Source organism: Carassius carassius, chromosome 8, assembly GCF_963082965.1.
Source record: "Carassius carassius chromosome 8, fCarCar2.1, whole genome shotgun sequence".
Taxonomy (NCBI): domain Eukaryota; kingdom Metazoa; phylum Chordata; class Actinopteri; order Cypriniformes; family Cyprinidae; genus Carassius; species Carassius carassius.
In genome coordinates this window covers 24195879-24217977 of record NC_081762.1, presented here as the reverse complement: position 1 = coordinate 24217977, position 22099 = coordinate 24195879, and the positions used below count along the sequence as shown (strand labels likewise).

The 22099-nt window shown below is 35.8% G+C and overlaps 1 protein-coding gene across 2 annotated transcripts in view; it reads right to left on the bottom strand.

The window, feature by feature from the left end:
- Window positions 1-770: 770 nt before the first annotated feature.
- rims3 (regulating synaptic membrane exocytosis 3) overlaps window positions 771-22099 on the bottom strand; it is a 75448-nt gene continuing 54119 nt past the window's right edge. The window contains exons 3-8 of one of the 2 annotated variants that reach the window (XR_009434490.1): window positions 13829-13970; window positions 12629-12741; window positions 11079-11180; window positions 10840-10979; window positions 1693-3408; window positions 771-1621 (exon numbers count right to left, since the gene is read on the bottom strand). Coding sequence is in view for 1 of the 2 variants with exons in the window: in XM_059556738.1 (XP_059412721.1) it covers window positions 3196-3408; window positions 10840-10979; window positions 11079-11180; window positions 12629-12741; window positions 13829-13970 (710 nt within the window). In the remaining variant the exon portion in view is untranslated. Of the gene's footprint in view, window positions 3409-10839; window positions 10980-11078; window positions 11181-12628; window positions 12742-13828; window positions 13971-22099 lie in introns of both variants that reach the window. The other variant, XM_059556738.1, reaches the window with a different exon arrangement.

Sequence of the window (22099 nt, the reverse complement as noted above, 5' to 3'; positions counted from 1 at the left end):
GATTACTGTCAGAGCAAAACAGATCTGATCGTTCTCATTCCATGTTGAAATATCAGAACGCATCCGAACCACAGAAATCTGGAAGCGGCAAATCTAGAATTGTTTATTTATTTTTTTTGTCAATGTTGCATTTGGTTTAGCTATGGACTGCAACAATCTACATCCATCCACTACACCTAAAAAAAATAGAGCAATACAGTACAAATGTTCATGCATTCAGACTCTTTGCAAAAATGCAAGACCAGTAAGATTTTATAACTAATTCATTGTACAGTAAAGGGGATACATATATTATCCCAAATTCCCAAGTCACATAGAAAAAATATCAATATATAATAGTCATTTCATGTGTTTACCAAGGACAAACATTCAGTTGCAAATACAATTTGTTTTCAGTACAGTAATACAATTTCATCTTTAATTAGAATTAAGGAGTCATTTTTTGTTCCTAATTTTATGTTCAGACATTTGTCTGTTAGTGAAAAAGGTGCAACACAATCAGACTTGTGCAAATACAAAAGAAGCAAGTTGTGTGAAAGATAGCAGAAACTCTTTTTGCATGTTTAAAGGCAAAACCTCCGAGCTTGAACAACAGCGATGGGCTGAAAAGTAAAATAAGTAAGAAAGTGTAAAGTCCCATTATTTAGTCCAACTTCCACTTTTGACCTTACAGAAACAATTAAAATGCAAATATATTAAGTGTGCACAACGTGTCTTCTGATTCAGATGATTTTGTAATCACGTAAAAATAAAACTTTGTCTTATGAACAGAGAAAAGATAAATAAAGGGACAAGTAATGACTAAATGTTTCTCTTTAAAGACAAATCTCTATTTGAACCCACCATTCATTACGAGAATTAAGTGTTTTATAGTATATACATCTTACCCAATGCTTTGAAATGTGTTCATGTACTGTAAAGTGCATTGATGATATGGCCTAGGATAATAAAAACGAGATTTTGAAAGTATGGAATGTGAGGCACACTTTCTTATGAACATCCAGATAAATGGTGACATTTTGTGCTGTACAACTTGACCAGTGTAGCTGTGACGTTGGCAGATAGGAAAAAAAGCATGTACAAAACACAGTACAAAAATTCTTCAAACACTGATGCATTCAAAATGATAAATCAGATGAAATGGTTTGCTGACGGTCTCATAATCCGCCTTTAAAAGCAGATCTATCTACAACATCGTGATGCAAAACAGAGAATCAAACAACAGAGTTTGTGCGCTTCCATCAAGGAGAGTTTAAACAGACTGAATTATACAAACGTCTTTAATGATTTGGCAAATGATCCATATGGGAATTTAGAAATGAATAATGTTCTGGCTCTTACTGATAGTGTCACAAATGGCATCAACTCTGCAGAAGATGTGACTGATTTGACATGAATAAACTGATACACAGATACTATGATATGCATGATACCTTCTCCGGCTCTGATAGGTTCAGAGAAGCTATGAAAACTAATCTAGGAGGCTGACAAGAGTGAGATGAATACTTAGTTTTTTTACCTACAGTGCTGCTTTCCTTCCACAAGTCTCCATAACACCGAAGATCAACTGAAGAAACCGTCTAGAGCCACTCAGCTTCAGAGACGAAGCTAAAGAAGACTGCTGATTGGACAGGAATAGTCACAATGGTTAGAAAGACCAAAAAAAAAAGTGTCCAGGAGTTTATAGAATACCATCTGATTTGGGCTTCAAGATCCTGTTGAGAGAGCGACCCCATCACCAGTCCTCATCTTGTTGCGTGTGTGTGTGTTTTGTAGTTCAGCGTGACCTCCTGAGAGTAACAGGAAACGGGAAAAGGCCTTTAACAGTTCCAAATGCTGGTAGAAAGAAACCCAAAACAACTTGAGGCGGTAAAGTCTAATGCGGCTTCAACTTCCCAGAAAGCTTCGCTACTTGCTACAAGAAAAGTTTTCTTGTTTTCCAGCGGACACCGTTCGGCATATCCCACAATGCAGCTGTGTGTGAGGGTTGCTGGTTTAACAGGACAGTTGGTTCTCCTTCAGAAGGCTCGATTCCCTCGACTACGTCTGCAACTCGGTGCAGATGGTGTTGTTCAGACAAAAAGTGCGATTGAAACATTAGCAAAATAAATAACCTACCATCTATAAGTCTACGTAATTTTAAAGGCAAGCTTAAAATAGCACTTTACATATTTTGCTCAACAAGGGTTGCGAGTTAACGTGCAGAATGCAGTCGATAAATACATAAACATCGATCTATCTATTTATTTATTCAGCTCTCCTAAAAGGAAAACAAAGAATACGCTACTTTAATGCGACAGGAATTGTGAGCATTTCTAATAAATAACCTAACGTGGAGTAAAGCCCTGCCCTTTATAAGTTTAATTATGAATGTAGTCTAGAGGTACGATCACATTTACCAAAATTTTACAGGCGAATTCCAGTCATTTCAAGCAATCCATTTCACGCAAGGGCGAAAAAGTCACGACGCATGTTTCGTTCATCTTTGTGTTGGTCACACAAAATTGCCATTCCAAAGGTTTCTTGGTATGACAGTGACTTAATGCGTCGCTACAATATCGACAACTGAAAATGGATTCCTTTTCCGGCAAAATTTCGCTAACATGACCGCACCTTACGAGTTTTTCTAACACGTGTTTGTTTTTTGCATTTCATCTAAGTCACTGACTCTGCTACATATCCATACTCTATAATATAACACTACAGATAATAAGAATTGCTTTGGTTTTAAAAAATACAACTTTTTATCGGGTTTGGCATAGAGAAATGACTGGAAACTACTAGTCTTGGAAAACCCACTCTGCTTCCTGTGTGACGTGACGTCAACACGAATGCTACATTGTCAGGAATATTTCTCGGCGGGTTTATTAAATGCCCCTATCGGTTGACCTGCAGACAATGGATCTGTATGTAACTAGCCGTGACTGATTTTTCACAACCCTATGACTGCATGTTGCTGGTTACACCCATATCCATCTGCTAGGATGTGTGTGTGTGTGTTATGTGTCATGCCTGATTTGTATCCATCTCTTAATATCTGTATTGGTAAAGAGGAGCGTTCCAGCCCCGGGGCGAGTTGACTATCTATCAGGGTGTGTGTTCATGTGTTTGGGGTCAGTGACGGGGTATATTGAACGAAGATACACACGTAGAGATAGAGAAGACAGGCATATTTAGAAGGGGATTGGGATGTTTCTAGGTGCACGAGGGGCTGGTGGCGCTCTCGAGCGAGGACTGGGAGAGTCGGCGTGTCAGGGGGCCGATGCTGGGGTCCGCCAGAGAGGATGTGGGGAAGAGCTTGTACCAGCCGCCCACCATCGATGTCAGGTCTAGATCATCCAGGAGGATCTGAGCCATTCCCATGAAACACTTGCTGTCCATGCGGCCGTAATCGCCCCACACAATCACCTGGAGAGGTTAAAGGTTACAAATGAAGGATCAGTATGTGGAGAGGTTTAATATAGAGTGGTCCTTAATATATTTTAGCATTTGCACTTGGTTTGATTTGAGTTTCTTATGTGATGCAATGGCAATGACTTAATTTTCGGACACATCTGAAAATGTTGCAGTGTAGTTTTCTTAATTTTGACCAGAACATATTTAGTTTTATAATTTATAATAAAAATGTTCTACCATAAAACAGTAAATAAACAAGGCAATTTAAAAGTTTGGGATCAGTAATATATATATATATATATATATATATATATATATATATATATATATATATATATATTTAAGAAATTATACTTTCAGCAAGGACCACTTTCAGCAAAAGGTGTAGTAAATACATATTATAATGTTACAAAACATTTCTTTCAAATAAATGATGTTGCTTATGAATTTCTTATTAAAGAATCTTGAAAAATCTTGAAAACACTTTCCACAAAAATATTAAGCATCACAATTGTTTTCAACACTGATAGCAATAAGAAATATTTATTGAGCAGCAAATGATCATATTCAAATGATTTCTGAAGGATCATGTGACACTGAAGACTGGAGTAATGATGCTGAAAATTCAGCTCTGATCATAGAAATAAATTACATTTGAGAAATATATTCAAAAAGAAAAGAGTTGTTTAAAATTCAAATAATATTTCAGTACATTACTGTTTTTACAGTATGTTTAATCAAATAAATGCAACCTTGGTCAGCCTAAAATACTATTAAAAATTAAAAAATAAAATATCAAAATAATTTAAGATCAATATTGTAACCATATACAGTACAGACCAAAAGTTTGGACACACCTTCTCATTCAAAGAGTTTTCTATGAAAATTGTAGATTCACACTGAAGGCATCAAAACTATGAATTAACACATTTGGAATTATATACATAACAAAAAAGTGTGAAACAACTGAAAATATGTCATATTCTAGGTTCTTCAAAGTAGTCACCTTTTGCTTTGATTACTGCTTTGCACACTCTTGGCATTCTCTTGATGAGCTTCAAGAGGTAGTCACCTGAAATGGTTTTCACTTCACAAGTGTCCCCTGTCAGGTTTAATAAGTGTGATTTCTTGCCTTATAAATGGGGTTGGGACCATCAGTTGTGTTGTGCAGAAGTCAGGTGGATACACAGCTGATAGTCCTACTGAATAGACTGTTAGAATTTTTATTATGGCAAGAAAAAAGCAGCTAAGTACAGGAAAACGAGTGGCCATCATTACTTTAAGAAATGAAGGTCAGTCAGTCCGAAAAATTGGGAAAATTTTGAAAGTGGCCCCAAGCGCAGTCACAAAAACCATCAAGCGCTACAAAGAAACTGGCTCACATGCAGACCGCCCCAGGAAAGGAAGACCAAGAGTCACCTCTGCTGCGGAGGATAAGTTCATCCGAGTCACCAGCCTCAGAAATCACAGGTTAACAGCAGCTCAGATTAGAGACCAGGTCAATGTCACACGGAGTTCTAGCAGCAGACACATCTCTAGAACAACTGTTAAGAGGAGTCTGTGTGAATCAGGCCTTCATGGTAGAATATCTGCTAGGAAACCACTGCTAAAGAAAGGCAACAAGCAGAAGAGACTTGTTTGGGCTAAAGAATACAAGGAATGGACATTAGACCAGTGGAAATCTGTGCTTTGGTCTGATGAGTCCAAATTTGAGATCTTTGGTTCCAACCACCGTGTCTTTGTGCGACGCAGAAAAGGTGAACGGATGGACTCTACATGCCTGGTTCCCACCGTGAAGCATGGAGGAGGAGGTGGGATGGTGTGGGGGTGCTTTGCTGGTGACACTGTTGGGGATTTATTCAAAATTGAAGGCATACTGAACCAGCATGGCTACCACAGCATCTTGCACGCGGCATGCTATTCCATCCGGTTTGTGTTTAGTTGGACCATCATTTATTTTTCAACAGGACAATGACCCCGAACACACCTCCAGGCTTTGTAAGGGCTATTTGACCAAGAAGGAGAGTGATGGGGTGCTGAGCCAGATGACCTGGCCTCCACAGTCACCGGACCTGAACCCAATCCAGATGGTTTAGGGGTGAGCTGGACCGCAGACAGAAGGCAAAAGGGCCAACAAGTGCTAAGCATCTCTTGGGGAACTCCTTCAAGACTGTTGGAAGACCATTTCAGGTGACTACCTCTTGAAGCTCATCAAGAGAATGCCAAGAGTGTGCAAAGCAGTAATCAAAGCAAAAGGTGACTACTTTGAAGAACCTACAATATGACATATTTTCAGTTGTTTCACACTTTTTTGTCATGTATATAATTCCAAATGTGTTAATTCATAGTTTTGATGCCTTCAGTGTGAATCTACAATTTTGAATGAGAAGGTGTGTCCAAACTTTTGGTCTGTACTGTATATATATATATATATATATGGTTATTTATTAATCTGATATAGGCTTTCATGTTATTTTGTGTATGATCATATTGAATATTTTAAGCAGTGCTTTAAGTGGCCCAAAACAGGTGCCGGTACTCTATTATAGCTTATATATATATATATATTTTTTTTTTTTTTTGATGACTCCCCTCATCCCCTGAGGTAACAACAACTATATTGAAGGGGTTTTATATACAGCAGTCAACAGACGACCTTATAAAAATAATAAATCCTTTCATTAGTTTGTGGATTTGCTTGAGCTAGAAAGAGCTACTGAACATAAAATGTGCAAAATGATTTTGAAAAAATACCCTTAAATTAGGGACGGGGGTGGGGGGGGGGGTGTCTGCGGTCTTGGGTGACGGGATGGGGGGCTTATGATATTAGACTTCGTAGCCTATAATAAAAGATAATGAATTTCAAACCTTAACTAAACACATTTTTATTTAAAGGTCAACCGTCTGTCATTACTCTTTAGTCTGCCACAAGAAACAACAACATTAAAATCATGAACTCAAATGTCATTGTAAAAAGAAAAAAAAAAACAATGACTGTTGTAACAGTGCGTAAATCAGACCTTTCTGTAACGCTAACGCTAATGAGCTTAAACGTATTTTTTGTACACAGTGCCGCGAACTGTCAATCACTCCTGTACGCGTGCATCACTGTCCTCGCAGCTGCAGCAGCTTGCTCTCTCTTCATCAAGATTTAAAACAAAAAGGGGACAAAAAGGTTGTATTGTCTTTGTGCATATAGATTAATTAGATAAATGAATATCTAAATTCGTGCCTAGCCGCCTACGGTATTTTTTTTAGAACTTAGAAAAAAGATGCTGCAGCCAATGAGCAGCCGGCGGGGGTTGGTTGCAGGACGACTCAACCTCCGCAGACAGTTTTTAATGTTTATCAGACAATAACTACTCAAGATTTTGTTTTAGTATAGTTTTCGGGACAATTAGGGCCAGATTTGGGATTCGGGACAACAGTTTAGATTTCGGGACTGTCCCGAATTTTTCTGGTGTGTTTTTTTTTTCAAATCAGTGACATCATTTATGAACTTGGTAATTAAAGAGTTAAAATCTTGGAATTTTTTTAAACCTTTGGTAGTATTGATCAGGACTGAGGTTGATTAATAGATTTATGCAAAAAATTTAGTGGATGTTTTCATCCACGAACATACCGAAAGGGTAGTGAATTTGCCCACAGTGTACCGTTGAGTTTTTGAAAAATTCCAAAGCATTTTCCCAAAATATGGGTCAAAATAAGATTTGTCACTAAAAATCATTCCATTAGCTCAAACACAGAGAAGGTTGTGGCCAAAATAAGACTCAACTTTACCCCCTAGTGGACGAAAACGTCCCAAACAACGCATAAGGGTTAACTGAAAGAGCTACTGCATTACTTCATTCAGGCCCGGTTCTAGGGGGGTACTTGAGGGTGCTAAGCACCCTCAAATAAAAGTGAAAGCACCCTCAGATGAAAAATTATTAATAGCACACATAAACGAGATTTTGCCGAAAATAAAACACAGACAGATTTCACACTCTTGCCTATAATAGGATAGAGTACACAAAATAAATAAATTAATAAAATTAAACAAATATATATATATTAAATAAATTATTTCGTTATGCTTTCATGTTTAATGCATTGTAGTTGTCCTTTCGTGATCGCGATACGCAAAAGGTGAAGCTGTCTCTTTAATTGCCCACTTTGCAGACACCAGGGAAAACGTAAAAACATTCAAAATACCTCAGCTGATAAACATCATGTCGACAAGACGCGCTGTGTTCTGTGACCTTTTTTTTTCCACTGCCCAGGGACAAGCATGTGAAGAGTCAGTGGCTACAGTTCATATTTACTAACACAGAAGTTTAGCCCGAACCTCGCGTCATTTTAATGACGTTTCTCCAACATAATGTTCTCCAACATAAATGCTTTCAAGTCTGGATTCGCAAGCCGTTTGAAGGAAGGTTACAGTACTGAATATATTTGGATTAGCTTCCTCCTCCGAATCACAACCTGTAAGTATTATTATTATTAATAATTGTAGCATGCTCAATAAGTATTTTGTGTAACGTTATGTGTGTTGTGTAACATTAAGCTAGAGCAGCTTCTTGGTCTTTTGCTGTCAATTATTTTGAACTGCTTGTCGTTGTTATTGGAGTTGTCATAAAGAATATAGCAGCAATACCTTGGTGTAATAACGTTACTGCAGCAGTGCTTTATCAATATGTTTATGCATAACGCTAACAATGAATGACTGATTGGGTGTTGATGTGTTGTCATGGTTGTCATATTGTACAGACCCGGCAGTCAGCACTAGTGCATTATGGGTAATTGTTTGATTCAGAAGCACCCCAGTGATTTGGTTCTAGAACCGGGCCTGACTTCATTAGCTTGCGTCTGAACTGCAGCGATATCATTTAGGCTTGGAGGGGTGTCAGCCAGCAAGTCATCTGATTCTGACCGTGCTCTTTTAGTACTCAGAGTCTGAAGCCAGGAGAGCATATTAAGTGTTGTTCACTGTATTTGTATTTTTACCAAGCCTACATTATAGGCTTAAGTGCAGGTTCCGAAAGTTGGTAGTTTTGTCGCTATGGTTACACACACACACACACACACACACACACACACACACACGCACCGTTGGCGGTGCGCTCAAAGTCTGTCAGTTGTGCAGTTACCCAAAATCTCCTGAATGAAGTTAAAACCCATCATGTCACTGGATGAAATAAAATCGACTAGCAAAGATACAACAGGCCGCCTTATAAACGAGTGTGTGGAGGATATTGTCATTTCGCCGTAAGGTTTTGCGTCATCATAGACTGTATAAAAACAGGGCGTAATTTATTTATAAGGAGGGCAACACTCCAGTCCAAAAGGTGGCGCTAATGCACATAAAACGGTTTATTTTATGTATGCTTCGGCAGCCAGTGTTTATTTCTTGTATGTAAATGTAACCAACCGTAACATAGTAGAAAAGAAAAACGTGGAAGTAAAAATACTAAAAATAAATACTGATCAGTGATAACATATTTTTTGTGGTTTTGTGTGGTTTTTTTGGCGGTTTTTGAACCGTTTTTGGGCTGGAATACATCAGCTGGATCTGCCAAATTTGGACGGTTGATTTTAACGTTACAACTAACGTTAAACAACAATATTATTCACAGACGCACTTTGTATTTGAGGTAGGAGTAGGCTAATTCAGCGGATGAAATGGCAGATTGCTGGTTTTCAGTTTGATCATTAGTTTTATTGTATTTTTAAAAACTGTCAAATTTAGCCAACTTAGAAGCAAGTTTTAATTTTATGTTGTGTAAAACAGGCAAATGATAACTAATTAGCTAATGTGAATTCAATGTGCCATTGACACGTGTCCATAAACTATGTAGAAGTAACATTAGTCAAAATGTTCACACAGAGATGAGTATCCTACAATACTTTAAGAGGAAGAGGACAGAGGAGAACGAGCTTGTAAGTTGTATGGATAGCTACATACAGTATATTCTAAAATTCACATAGTAAAAGTACTTTAGATCAGTAAAATTAGGCCAACGGCATGTCATCAGAGTTTGCAAACAGTTCTGTGTCCTCAAACATGTTACTTTCCTAGACAGGAGATGAAGAGACCACAGAACAGGGAGAGTTAGGTCCAAGTGAGAAACAGGTCATGGGAATATGACAGAATGCTAATTTTTGTAGGATAAAAGAATACATGGGAACTGTGTCCAACTAATTTAACTAGTTGTTGTTATGATTACTGTATTTTCTGGACTATAAGTCGCACTTTTTTTCATAGTTTGGCTGGTCCTGCGACTTATAGTCAGGTGCGACTTATTTATCAAAATTAATTTGACCTGAACCAAGAGAAATGAATCAAGTTAAAACATTGCCGTCTACAGCCGCCAGAGGGCGCTCTATGCTGCTCAGTGCTCCTGTAGTCTACACTGAAAACATAGAGCGCCCTCTCGTGGCTGTAGACGGTAATGTCTTCTCTTGGTTCTAAATAAATGCAACTTATTGTCCAGTGCAACTTATGTTTTTTTCCTTGTCATGACGTATTTTTGGACTGATTCGACTTATATTTAGGTGCGACTTATAGTCCGAAAAATACGAATATATATTTAAATGTAAAAATTGTTTATCGCTGGAGCTTTATAATGAAAAGCTACATAGGGCCCTTTGAAATCCTTTTTTTTAATTCCAATTTTGTCAGATTCTGTGATATTCTACATTTAACAGCTGATTCCATTTTTAATATTTCCACCTTTACTGCATTGCGTTTACTGTAGTGGTCCACAGATATTGGCTTTTTGATGGCCGATGCCGAAATCATAGAGAGCAGGGTGGCTGATGGCTGATATAAAGCCGTTATATATATATATTCATCAATATTTAATAAATTAGAAAACAACTGTTCATTAGAAATGAGCATTTAAGTGCTTTATATATATATATATATAAAATGAGCATTTAAGTGCTTTATATATATATATATATATATATATATATATATATATATATATATAAAAATCTGGGGAATTTCCCCCGAACCCCCCCTGGCATATACTGTCCCCCCCAGGTTCAAAATCGCTCCTACGCCCCTGGAAGGGCGCTCTGAAAAGCGGCAGCGCAGGCAAAGGATTAAAACCTCGATTAAAACAGATGTCCAAATGAGCGTACCGGTACAGTAAAAGCACGTTCTGGGTGCACGGAGAGGTGGCGGTACGCTTAAGAGCTATATTTGAAAGTGGCGGTACTGAGTAACAGTGCGTACCGGCCCACTTAAAGCACTGATTTTAAGATGATATTTTTCACTACAAAGTCTTTACAAAATATGGATTGTGTAAAACAGTAGACACTCCTGTGTTTTGAGACAGACAAAACGTTTTTTGGCCTTAAATACTTTTTTGGGAGCGCTGTGTATTTAGCTGCTAGTCTGCTGTTTTCTGAAGTGTGTGTTTGTGAAGGACAGCTGGAGTGATTTTGACTGAATACCTGCAGCACTTTCCCCTGCGGGCTCTCGTCAAACATCAGGGACTGCTGGAAGGTTGGATCCAGGGTTTTCTTCACCACTTTGGTTTTCTTCTTAGCGAGACACATTCCATTCTCCAGGACATAAACCTTTACATATGTTGCTGACAGAGAAGAGAACACCCAATGATGAAACAGTGTTCTTAGCTAACAGGTAATGTGAATAAAAGGATCCAACTGAACCATGTTTAACGGTGGTTTACCTGGAATGTTCTTTGAGCCTGGTTTAGGGGTCAGACCTCGGGCCTGTGTGATCTCGACCTCTAACTGACCCCCTCTATCCACCACACCGATGTAAACATCACCTACACAGAGGAAACCAAACGCTTATGAAAGCCTTCTTGCAATGGGATCAATTAACAGCAGGTGGAGACAAAGAACAAGACAGGCTCCACTCCTGAGACTTTCTGTCTTGATGTTTGATCATAAAAGAAGAGATTAGAAACATATTATTATGTCTAACAAGCCAGACACTCCAGTTCAATCACCATGAGCTCTTGAAAACGTTAACATTTATCAGACCTGGTGATAATGCTGATAAAAAAAGTGTGTCATGAAGTGATACAGAATAGCACAGTACAATATTATTTTATATTGTGTATATACTATGCTCAAAAGTACAGGTAAAACTCCAATAAAAAATATATTTGGACAAATCCTTCATAATAATATAGTTTGTATTCATGGATTATTTAGTGTACTACATTATACCTCTCATAGCAATGTGCTAAAGTTGATCGTCAATTTCCAAATTTAAGAATAAAGCTTTTTTTTATGTTTGGCAGTCAGTAGAACAAAAATGCTAACTAAAAAATTTTATTTACAGGAATGTAATATAATTATGAACTTAATGGTTTCTGAACTTAAATATTTTCAAATACGCAATCGCTTAATCGTACTTGCAATTCAGTAAAAAATGCATTATGCTTAAATGATTTATTATTATTTAGCTTAACTTTAAAGCACTTCTTCTGACATAAGCAGGACTTATATGTAGTATCTTTATATGCAATTTCATAATTACATCTATTGTTTTATTGTTTTATATGGTTAAAGTGTACTGTTGAATGCATTTAAGATCAACTAAAATGTCATTTCTATCGAAACTTGTATCTCATGTATTTTGAATATATTACTAATTGCACATTTGTAATGATAAAGTATCAATTTAGTACTTAAAATGAATGAATGCATTTACATTGACATTTAGTCATTTAGCAGACGCATTATCCAAAGCGACTTACAAAGTGCTATAACAAGTCTCAGTTAGTTTAACTTTTTAAATAATATAATAAATAAAAAGAAAACAGACGGAAAAGATAAAGAATAGAGCAAGCTAGTGTTAGAGGTCTTTTTTGCTTTTGTTACTTGTATAATAAATGAAAATACAGATTTTTTTTTTTTTTTTTAGAAAACAAGCAGCAAATGAATAAAGTGCAAGTCTAAAAGGTGGGAAAGTGTTTTTTCTTTTCGCTTAAGAATAGAATTAGAATAAAGAGTAGGTCAAATAAAGATGGAAGAGGTGTGTTTTTAGCTGATTCTTGAAGATGGCAAAGGCCTCAGATGCTCGGATTGAGGTTACTTAAATTACATATATTTACTTAAATATAATTATGTAAATAAACATTAACTTATTACATGTAATAATGAATGACAATTTTCAAATGAATCCAGAATAAAAATGCAACATATGATTTTTCTTTTAACCTGATGATAATTGTTGTGTTTGAGTGTATTCTGGTCAACGTCTTACCCATCGGCGGTGTGGCTAATGTCTGCCGCCCCACTATCTGAGCGGGACCAAGACCGTCCAGGAAGTCACTGAACTGGCTCTCAGGGCCGAGGCGAGTGGGGGGGAAGATGAAGCTGAAATGTGCCATCAATCAAACTCATCAATACAAAGCAGGTTTGTTTCTAATCAGTACAATATATAGTGCTGCTTCATCATTTACTGTGACAGAACCTCACACACTCACAGATGAGTGAGTCATGTCAAGATCTGAGCATATATAAGGCTGGAACTAGACATGATTTTGACAGGATGTTTAATTGATTAATCTGTGGATTATTTCTTTCATTAATCAATTTAATCAGATTGAAAAATATCCAATATTTGTATAAATCTGTATAATGCTGTCAAACGATTAATCACGATTAATCGCATCCAAAAATACAGGTTTGTTTGCATAATATATGTGTGTGTGCTGTGTATGTTTATTATGCATGTATAAATACACACACGCATGCATATATTTAAGAAAAATGTGTTCATAAACAAAATATATTTATATATCGTATAAAGTAAATGGATATAAATATATACATGGAAAATTTTCAAAATACATACTGTATACGTGTGTATTTATGTACATTTAAATTAATTTAATAAAATTAAATTTTTTAATGTATGCATAATAAACATACACAGTACACACACACACATATTATGTAAACAAAAACTCATTTTGAGTGCAATTAATCATTTGACAGCACTAATATATATATATATATATATATATATATATATATATATATATATATATATATGTGTGTGTGTGTGTGTGTGTGTGTTTGTATATACAAATGTAATCATTTTATACCTTTTTTATTTGTATCTTTACTCATTATTTACCAATTTTATCAGTTAGTTGTTGCAGTCCTAATCGTACTGCACCATAATTGAATTGTGACATTATTTTCATGGCAATTAAACACATTTCCTGCTGTAATGTGAAACAAATATGTTATCATATCATGTCATGATAAAATACAGTTGTAATTTATGATCTAAATAAAACTAAACAGCTGTGGTCCTAAAAATAGGTTTCTGCTTATTCTATGCAAAATATGAGATCATTTTTTTCTTTGGATTTTGAACCGTGGACATGTTTTGTGAGATCTAAGCCCCTTCGGATGCAGGGATTAAATGTGTGAGGTGGTGGGTCACACTCACGTCCCATCAGAGCTGTTGCTGTTGGTGCTGCCATCTGTTGAGTCCTTACTGCCCTGTCGTGTGACACGGTTCCTCATCTCCACTGCGATGCCTGTCTCTGTGCTCCGCCGGATGGTGCTGCGCAGCTTCTTTGTTCCACCGTCTACACAAACACACACACATATACAACCCTGCTCACTTTCCTTGAATAGGGCACCAAACTTCTGGGCTGAGACAAATCTTCAGCAACTGCATATCAATATGGAAGAGTTTTTCCAGCACCTATGCCACGAAATATTAAAGCAGTCAGTTAGAAACATTTCTCATTTTCATTTAGATTAACTGGAGTAAAAATTACTAAAACTTTAAAATTACAATTAAAACAGAAACGTCAAAGAAGTCATTCAAAATATGAGTGAAAGCTATAATATGATCTTGGTCACACAATAGCAGAGCTGAATGGCTATGCTTCATGAATCTAATCAACACTAAAATGTGTAGGAAAACAGTTTTAATCTGATGATGTTAATGGTGTCTCAAGCAATGAGAAATAAGTTAACAGTTAAAAATGGCAAATAAAATATAATTTCAATCGATTATATCAAAATTATAACACTGCATGATTACAATACAGTAAGGAAGGTCAAGGTGCATTTAATAATAGAAAAAAGTCACAGGCATTGAAGTGCAATGGAAAGTGCCACAGATTTAAACTCCTAAAATTTAAAGGCATGTTACACCGCACTGCATGAACAGCTCCAGTGTTTATGAAAAAGACAGCTGAGCTTATATAGATCTAGTCATATTTCATACCAGAAGTCATTTCCTCAGGTAGTAATGTAAACTCGTCTGTACCTATACTCTGCATGACTTCCAGCTGTTTACAGCTGCTGAATTTAGCTGACATACTTTCCTGCCAAACAATCAATCCAAATATAGCAGAAGAGCACAATGATCACTCAAATGTTTTTTGCTTTTGTCCTCAAGCACCAAATATGGAAATCAGAAGAGATAAACCACATGAAAATAGTGGTTACATTTGTAACAGGGCACATCAAAAACATAGTAGGTGATGATAAACAATGCTAAGTTTAACTTTCAGACTAAAAACCTTCATGTTTTATGTTCCCAGGGGCTCCCATCAGAAGTAACCCGGGAGTTATAAAGTGCTACATCCATTATCAAGTGCACACTAGGGTGGTCCCCATGTTGCCGAGCTCCTAAAGCTACAAGAAAAATCTCAAGTACCTTAGGCCTTAAGGTGCATCTGCGCCATGCGCTTTAGACCATGTGCTTAGATCATAAAATAGGGCCCACAATGTGTGATCAGAGTGTCAAGAGCACTTATACACATATTATTATAATGGACTCACACATGCTTACTCTACGACTCTTGTACACCACTGAAATCATCTTTACCTTGATTGCAGTCTTCATCTATCAAAACTGTACTAGCGAGACTGGTAAACAAGTTAAGAAAATGTATTTTGCATTTCATCTGGACATACAGCAGTGGGATGTTGACAGTCCATTCAGTCTGTACTTCATGTGAGAGCTCGCGCTCTTCAGAGACAATCACAGAATATGACAGAGCTCTGCAATCTCCGATGTAATCAGCCTGGTTTCCTTTATATTAGCACTGTTTTGGACAGATTGTTTGAATGCATTAGCTTCCAGGATCAATGGACTGAAAAGTTTACCAGCTTAAAATGATCTGATCACAAGCAGAGAAGGAAAATTTGCTTAAAGGGTGAGAATAGAAATCATGCTTCAGTTATTTTGTGTTAACTGCGTTAAATTATCTTAAAATTAATTGCATGCATTAACACGTTAACGATAACAACCCTAATATATACATGTATATATACATGTATATATATATATATACATGTATATATATATATATATACATGTATATATATATATATATATATACGTATACACATATATATATATATATATATATACGTATACACTCAATGGCCACTTTATTAGGTGCACCTTGCTACTACCAGGTTGGACCCCCTTTTTCCTTCATAACCGCCTTAATTCTTCAAGGCATAGATTCAGGTGTTGGAAACATTCCTCAGAAATTTTGGTCCATATTGACATGATAGCATCACACAGTTGCTGCAGATTTGTCGGCTGAACATCCATGATGCGAATCTCCCGTTCCACCACATCCCAAAGGTGCACTGTTGGGTTGAGATCTGGTGACTGTGGGGGCCATTTGAGTAAGGTGAACTCATTGTCATGTTCAAGAAACCAGTCTGAGATGATTTGAGCTTTGTGACATGGTGCATTATCCTGCAGGAAGTAGCCATCAGAAGATGGGTACACTGTAGTCATAAAGGGATGGACATGGTCAGAAACAATCCTCAGGAAGACCGTGGTGTTTAAACAATGCTCAATTGGTACTGGGTCCAACGTGTGCCAAGAAAATATCCCCCACACCATTACACCACCACCATAAGCCATGCTTGTTCTTTACACCAAATTCTGACCCTACCATCTGAATGTTGTAGCAGAAATCTAGACTCATCAGACCAGGCAATGTTTTTCCAATCTTGTATTGGCCAATTTTGGTGATCCTGTGCAAACTGTAGCTTCCGTTTCCTGTTCTTAGCTGACAGGAGCAGCACCCGGTGTGGTCTTCTGCTGCTGTGGCTCATCTGCTTCAGGGTTTGATATGTTGTGTGTTCAGAGATGGTATTCTGCATACCTTGGTTGTAACGAGTGGTTATTTGAGTTACTGTTGCCTTTCTATCATCTCTAACCAGTCTGTCCATTTTTACTCTGTCCAGTCTGACCTCTGACATCAACAAGGCATTTTTGTTCACACAACTGCCACTCACTGGATATTTTATCTTTTTTGGACCATTCTCTGTAAACCCTAGAGATGTTGGGGTTGTGTGTGAAAATCCCAGTAGATCAGCAGTTTTTGAAATACTCACACATTTCTGACAAATACTGGCACCAATAACCATTCCACGTTCAAAGTCACTTAAATCCCATTTCTTCCCCGTTCTGATGCTCGGTTTGAACTTCAAGTCGTCTTCAACACATCCAGATGCCTAAATGCATTGAGTTGCTGCCATGTGATTGGCTGATTAACAATTTGTGTTACCAAGCAATTGAACAGGTGTACCTAATAAAGAGGCCGATGAGTGTGTATATATATATATATATATATATATATATACTGTATGCAGTACAGACCAAAAGTTTGGAAACATTACTATTTTTAATGTTTTTGAAAGAAGTTTCTTCCGCTCATCAAGCCTGCATTTATTTGATCAAAAATACAGAAAAAATGTAATATTCTGATATATTATTACAATTTAAAATAATTGTTTTTAAATTTATTATACTTTAAATTATCATTTATTTCTGTGATGCAAACTGAATTTTTAGGATCATTATCACATGATCCTTTAGAAATCATTCTAATATGATGATTCATTATCAAAGTTGGAAACAGTTCTGCTGCTTAATATTTTTTCAGAACACGTGATACTTTTTTAGGATACTTTGATGAATAAAAAGTAAATAAAAAAAAAAGAAGCTATGTTTTTAAAATATAAATATTTTGTAATAACAACATACACTACTGGTCAGTAATTTGGGGTCAGTTATTTTTTTTTCTTTCTTTTTTTTTAATAAAATCAATACTTTTATTCAGCAAGGATGTGTTAAATTGATAAAAAGTGATAGTAAAGAAAATATATTATTAGAATATATATTATTAGAATTTTATTTTTTATTTTGAATAAATGCAGTTCTTTTTAACCTTTTCTTCATCAAATATATTAGACAGCAGAACTGTTTCCAACACTCATAATAAATCAGAATATTAGAATGATTTCTAAATGATCATGTGATAGACTGGATGTATCATGTGACACTGAAGGCTGGAGTAATGATGCTGAAAATTCAGCTTTGCATCACAGGAATAAATTATTTTTTATAAGTATATTCAAATAGAAAACTATTATTTTAAGTTGTAATAATATTTCACAATATTACTGTTTTTTCTGTATTTTTGATCAAATACATGCAGGCTTGATGAGCAGAAGAAACTTCTTTCAAAAACATTAAAAATAGTAATGTTTCCAAACTTTTGGTCTGTACTGTACATACTGTATATACAGTAAAGTACAGTGTTTGTATCAATACTGGGTGCCTTTTGATTATGCTAGTGAACTTTGCTGCATAACTACACTGTTGCCTTTGTAGAGCAGCTGAATTTAACATGTCTCCTATCTGAAAATGTCTGCATCATTGATTCTGTTATTTTCCTTTTTATCACTGTGAAGCTACTTTGAAACAATCAGTACTGTATAAAGTGCTATATAAAAAAGGCTTCCACAAAATGTGTTGATCCATCAAAGTTCTATAAAAACATACTTTTTTCCCCCTGTAACTGTACACTATGGGAGCAGTGAAAAACACATTTTCTTGAGGTGTGCCGTCAGCCCTGTTGTACCCTGCCATAAGTCAAAGGTCTGGCTGTGTGAGACTCCGGGGTGTTTTTTCCTCTAACTCTTTCAGATGTCCATGAGTTTGTAAAATGATGGCAAGCGGCTCACAAATCTGGAAGATGCACAAGACAAGCACATCCAGCAATCTGTTAGAGCATGGCAATGAAGGCCAAGCTGCTGACCTCACCATATAAAGTGAGAGAGTGGACAAGAGAGAGAGAGAGAGAGAGAAACAGGCTGCAGATCAGCTGACGTTAAGAAAGAGATGAAGATGTGGTTTGGTATATTATATAAGTATATGTTGAACAATATTTAAATATAGATTATTTAACATACAATGTGTAAAAATAACAGGGAGTGCAAACACTGATTTCAAATTGATGCTGTTCTGTTGAATCTTCTATTCATCTATTCATATAAAAAAACCATGAAAAAAAAGTATTACAGTAAAGAAGCGGCACAACTGTTTTCAGCATTGATGATGATGAGAAATGTTTTTTGAGCAGCAAGTCAGCATATTTCAATGATTTCTGAAGTGTTACACTGAAGATTGGAATAATGATGCTCAAATTTCAGCTTTGCATCACAGGAATAAATTACATTTTAAATATATATTACAATAGAAATCAGTAATTTTACATTTTAATAATATTTCACAATTTTAACTTTTTTTTTCTAACTTTGTAAAGTAGTGTATTTTAGTTGGCTGAAACAATCACAGCAGCACCCATATATAATAACTTTTTCAAAGTTTAAAAGGTTAAAATCAATCCTATTGAGCAGCACTCAATAGCAGATACATATGATAGAAGATACACTAAATGTTTTAGAACACAGTTAATTGTACAGTTTACCATTATACATATACACACACACACACACAACCGCAGAATGTGAGACATCAAAACCTGAAGAGTTCAAAATACTCTGAGATTAAGAAACCGGTTAAAAATCCCTAGAACTGTAGGATGGAGCACCACATGAAATTAACGTCTACATAATGTTCAATAACATAAAAAACAGCTGGGCTGCAAATGATGCTATGTTCTAAACTGACATAGTAACGTGAATCACAACAGTGTCGTTTCTGCAGAAGACGACGTACATGCACAACTGCAAGTATTGCATTCCCAGGAGACACTTCCTTACTGTCACGGAGCTCGAAGTCTTTAAAATAAAATAACTGCAAGAGTGAGTGCGAGACACAAAGAGAACGAGAACAGCTTTCTAAAAATACAGAGAGAACATGCACAGTGTGGGCTACAGGAATACAGAACAACAAGACCGCAGTCGCCATTCACTGAGGTGTTCAGTTAAAACTGAACTACTTGTGGCAAGACAGATGATGCTAATACACAGCAGACGTTGTGGCAAGCGAATGTTTGGGAAATATAATATGTGACATTTTAGAACAGGTACTTTGTGGGAGAGAAGAACTGCATGATGTTGACTTATAGAAACAGGTTATTTTACACTAACAGCTGGCTGTCTGTGAGGTAGTGAAAGGGAAGTGTACGTTCAGTTGCCACTGAGATCGGTGTCTCTGTCGAGCCCTCGGGCAGCACCGTATGTGTGACAGTGTTCAATCTCTGTTTGCAGTGGAATAAAGTGGCCACTGAATTCATTAAGAACGATTTCTATAGGGAACAGGAACTGTCTGTCTGTCTGTGTGTTTGTCGAGTCTATGTTTAAAGATGAAGATGAATTTGTTTCTACCAGCATGTCTTAATTATTTTTGCAATTATTTTACAGGTTGCACAACTATTCCTCCATCTGCCATTGGTTGATAACAGATATTCCCGCCCCAAATTCCCGCTATTGATTGGTTGATTGGCTAGTCAGAATGTGTTTGTTTTATTCCTCCGAAATAAATTCAGAAAATAAATAAATGACAGTCATAAGTATATACCACACACCCTAACTCACATTGTCTGTTTCTGCCTCTGAGTAAACTAAGGTAAATTGCAACTTAATTTTATTAATTGGGAGATTACTTTAAATCTGAAATGTAACCTTGAATTGTATAATCTGACTTTATCTCACATTTAAACTCTGAATCTTGCAATGTAACTTTATATCTCACATTTTTATTTTATATTTTGCAGTTGTGACTGTTTCTTGTAAATTGTGACTTTAAACTTCACATTTTCTCTCTTGCAGTTGCATCTTTGTTTCTAGTAACTGTGACTTTAAACTTCATATTCTGAATTAATATTTTGCCAACTGCGACTTTGTTTCACTTAACTATGACTATAATATCGCACAATGTGACTTTAATACTTACAAACTTCTATATTTAAATCTAAAAATATGACTTTAAATCTCACAGTGTGACTTTACATCTCTCTATTGGACTACTATGCAATTGCCACTTAATATCTCACAATGCGGCTTTTAATCTAAAAGTAATTGTAACTGTATAAATGCAACTTCATATATCATATTTTATTTTTATAATCTCACAACTGTGATTTTAAATCACAATTTGTAAATCTTGCAAAGTGACTCTTTATCTCACTAACATCTTTCAATTGCATTTTTAAATCTGACAAGGTGACTTGAATCTGTTTTGATCTTATATCTTACAACTGCAAAAAACTTGCAATCTCGCAATTGCGGCTTTATTACTTCTTAAGCTTTATCTCACAATTCTTCGATACACAACCACACACACACACAGCTGACTAAACCAGCTATTATTCTTAACCTCTATGTGTATTATTTAACGCATTCTCATCTCAAGGCGTCATATACTGACCCTCTTGACATTTCGTCAACATCCTACGCATATGGCACCCTCTAGCGTCAATATGAGACATAGATTATGGGTTAAGGTTAAGGTTAGGGTTAGGGTTAGACCGCTAGGAGGCGCCTTCTGGCCCATTTTTATCTGCTTCTAATATTGACGCTAGAGGGTGCCATGTGCGTAGGATGTTGACGAAATGTCAAAAGGATCAGTATATGACGCCTTGGGATGAGAACGGTGTATTATTCCTGGCCCATGTATAGAAAGCAACTTATGCTGAGGGGTGAAAGCTTTCTCCAAGAAGCTTATAAAACACATTTACAGTACAGACCAAAAGTTTGGAAACATTACTATTTTTAATGTTTTTGAAAGAAGTTTCTCCTGCTCATCAAGCCTGCATTTATTTGATCAGAAAAAAATGTAATATTGTGATATATAATTACAATTTAAAATAATTGTTTTTAAATTTATTATACTTTAAATTATCATTTATTTCTGTGATGCAAAGCTGAATTTTTAGGATCATTATCACATGATCCTTTAGAAATCATTCTAATATGATGATTCATTATCAAAGTTGGAAACAGTTCTGCTGCTTAATATTTTTTCAGAACGTGATACTTTTTTAGGATACTTTTTGAAGCTATGTTTTTAAAATATAAATATTTTGTAATAACAATATACACTACTGGTCAGTAATTTGGGGTTAGTAATTTTTTTTTTCTTTTCTTTTTTATAAAATCAATACTTTTATTCAGCAAGGATGTGTTAAATTGATAAAAAGTGATAGTAAAGAAAATATATTATTAGAATTTTTTTTTTATTTTGAATAAATGCAGTTCTTTTTAACCTTTTATTCATCAAATATATTAGACAGCAGAACTGTTTCCAACACTCATAATAAATCAGAATATTAGAATGATTTCTAAATGATCATGTGATAGACTGGATGTTACATGTGACACTGAAGGCTGGAGTAATGATGCTGAAAATTCAGCTTTGCATCACAGGAATAAATTATTTTTTATAAGTATATTCAAATAGAAAACTATTATTTTAAGTTGT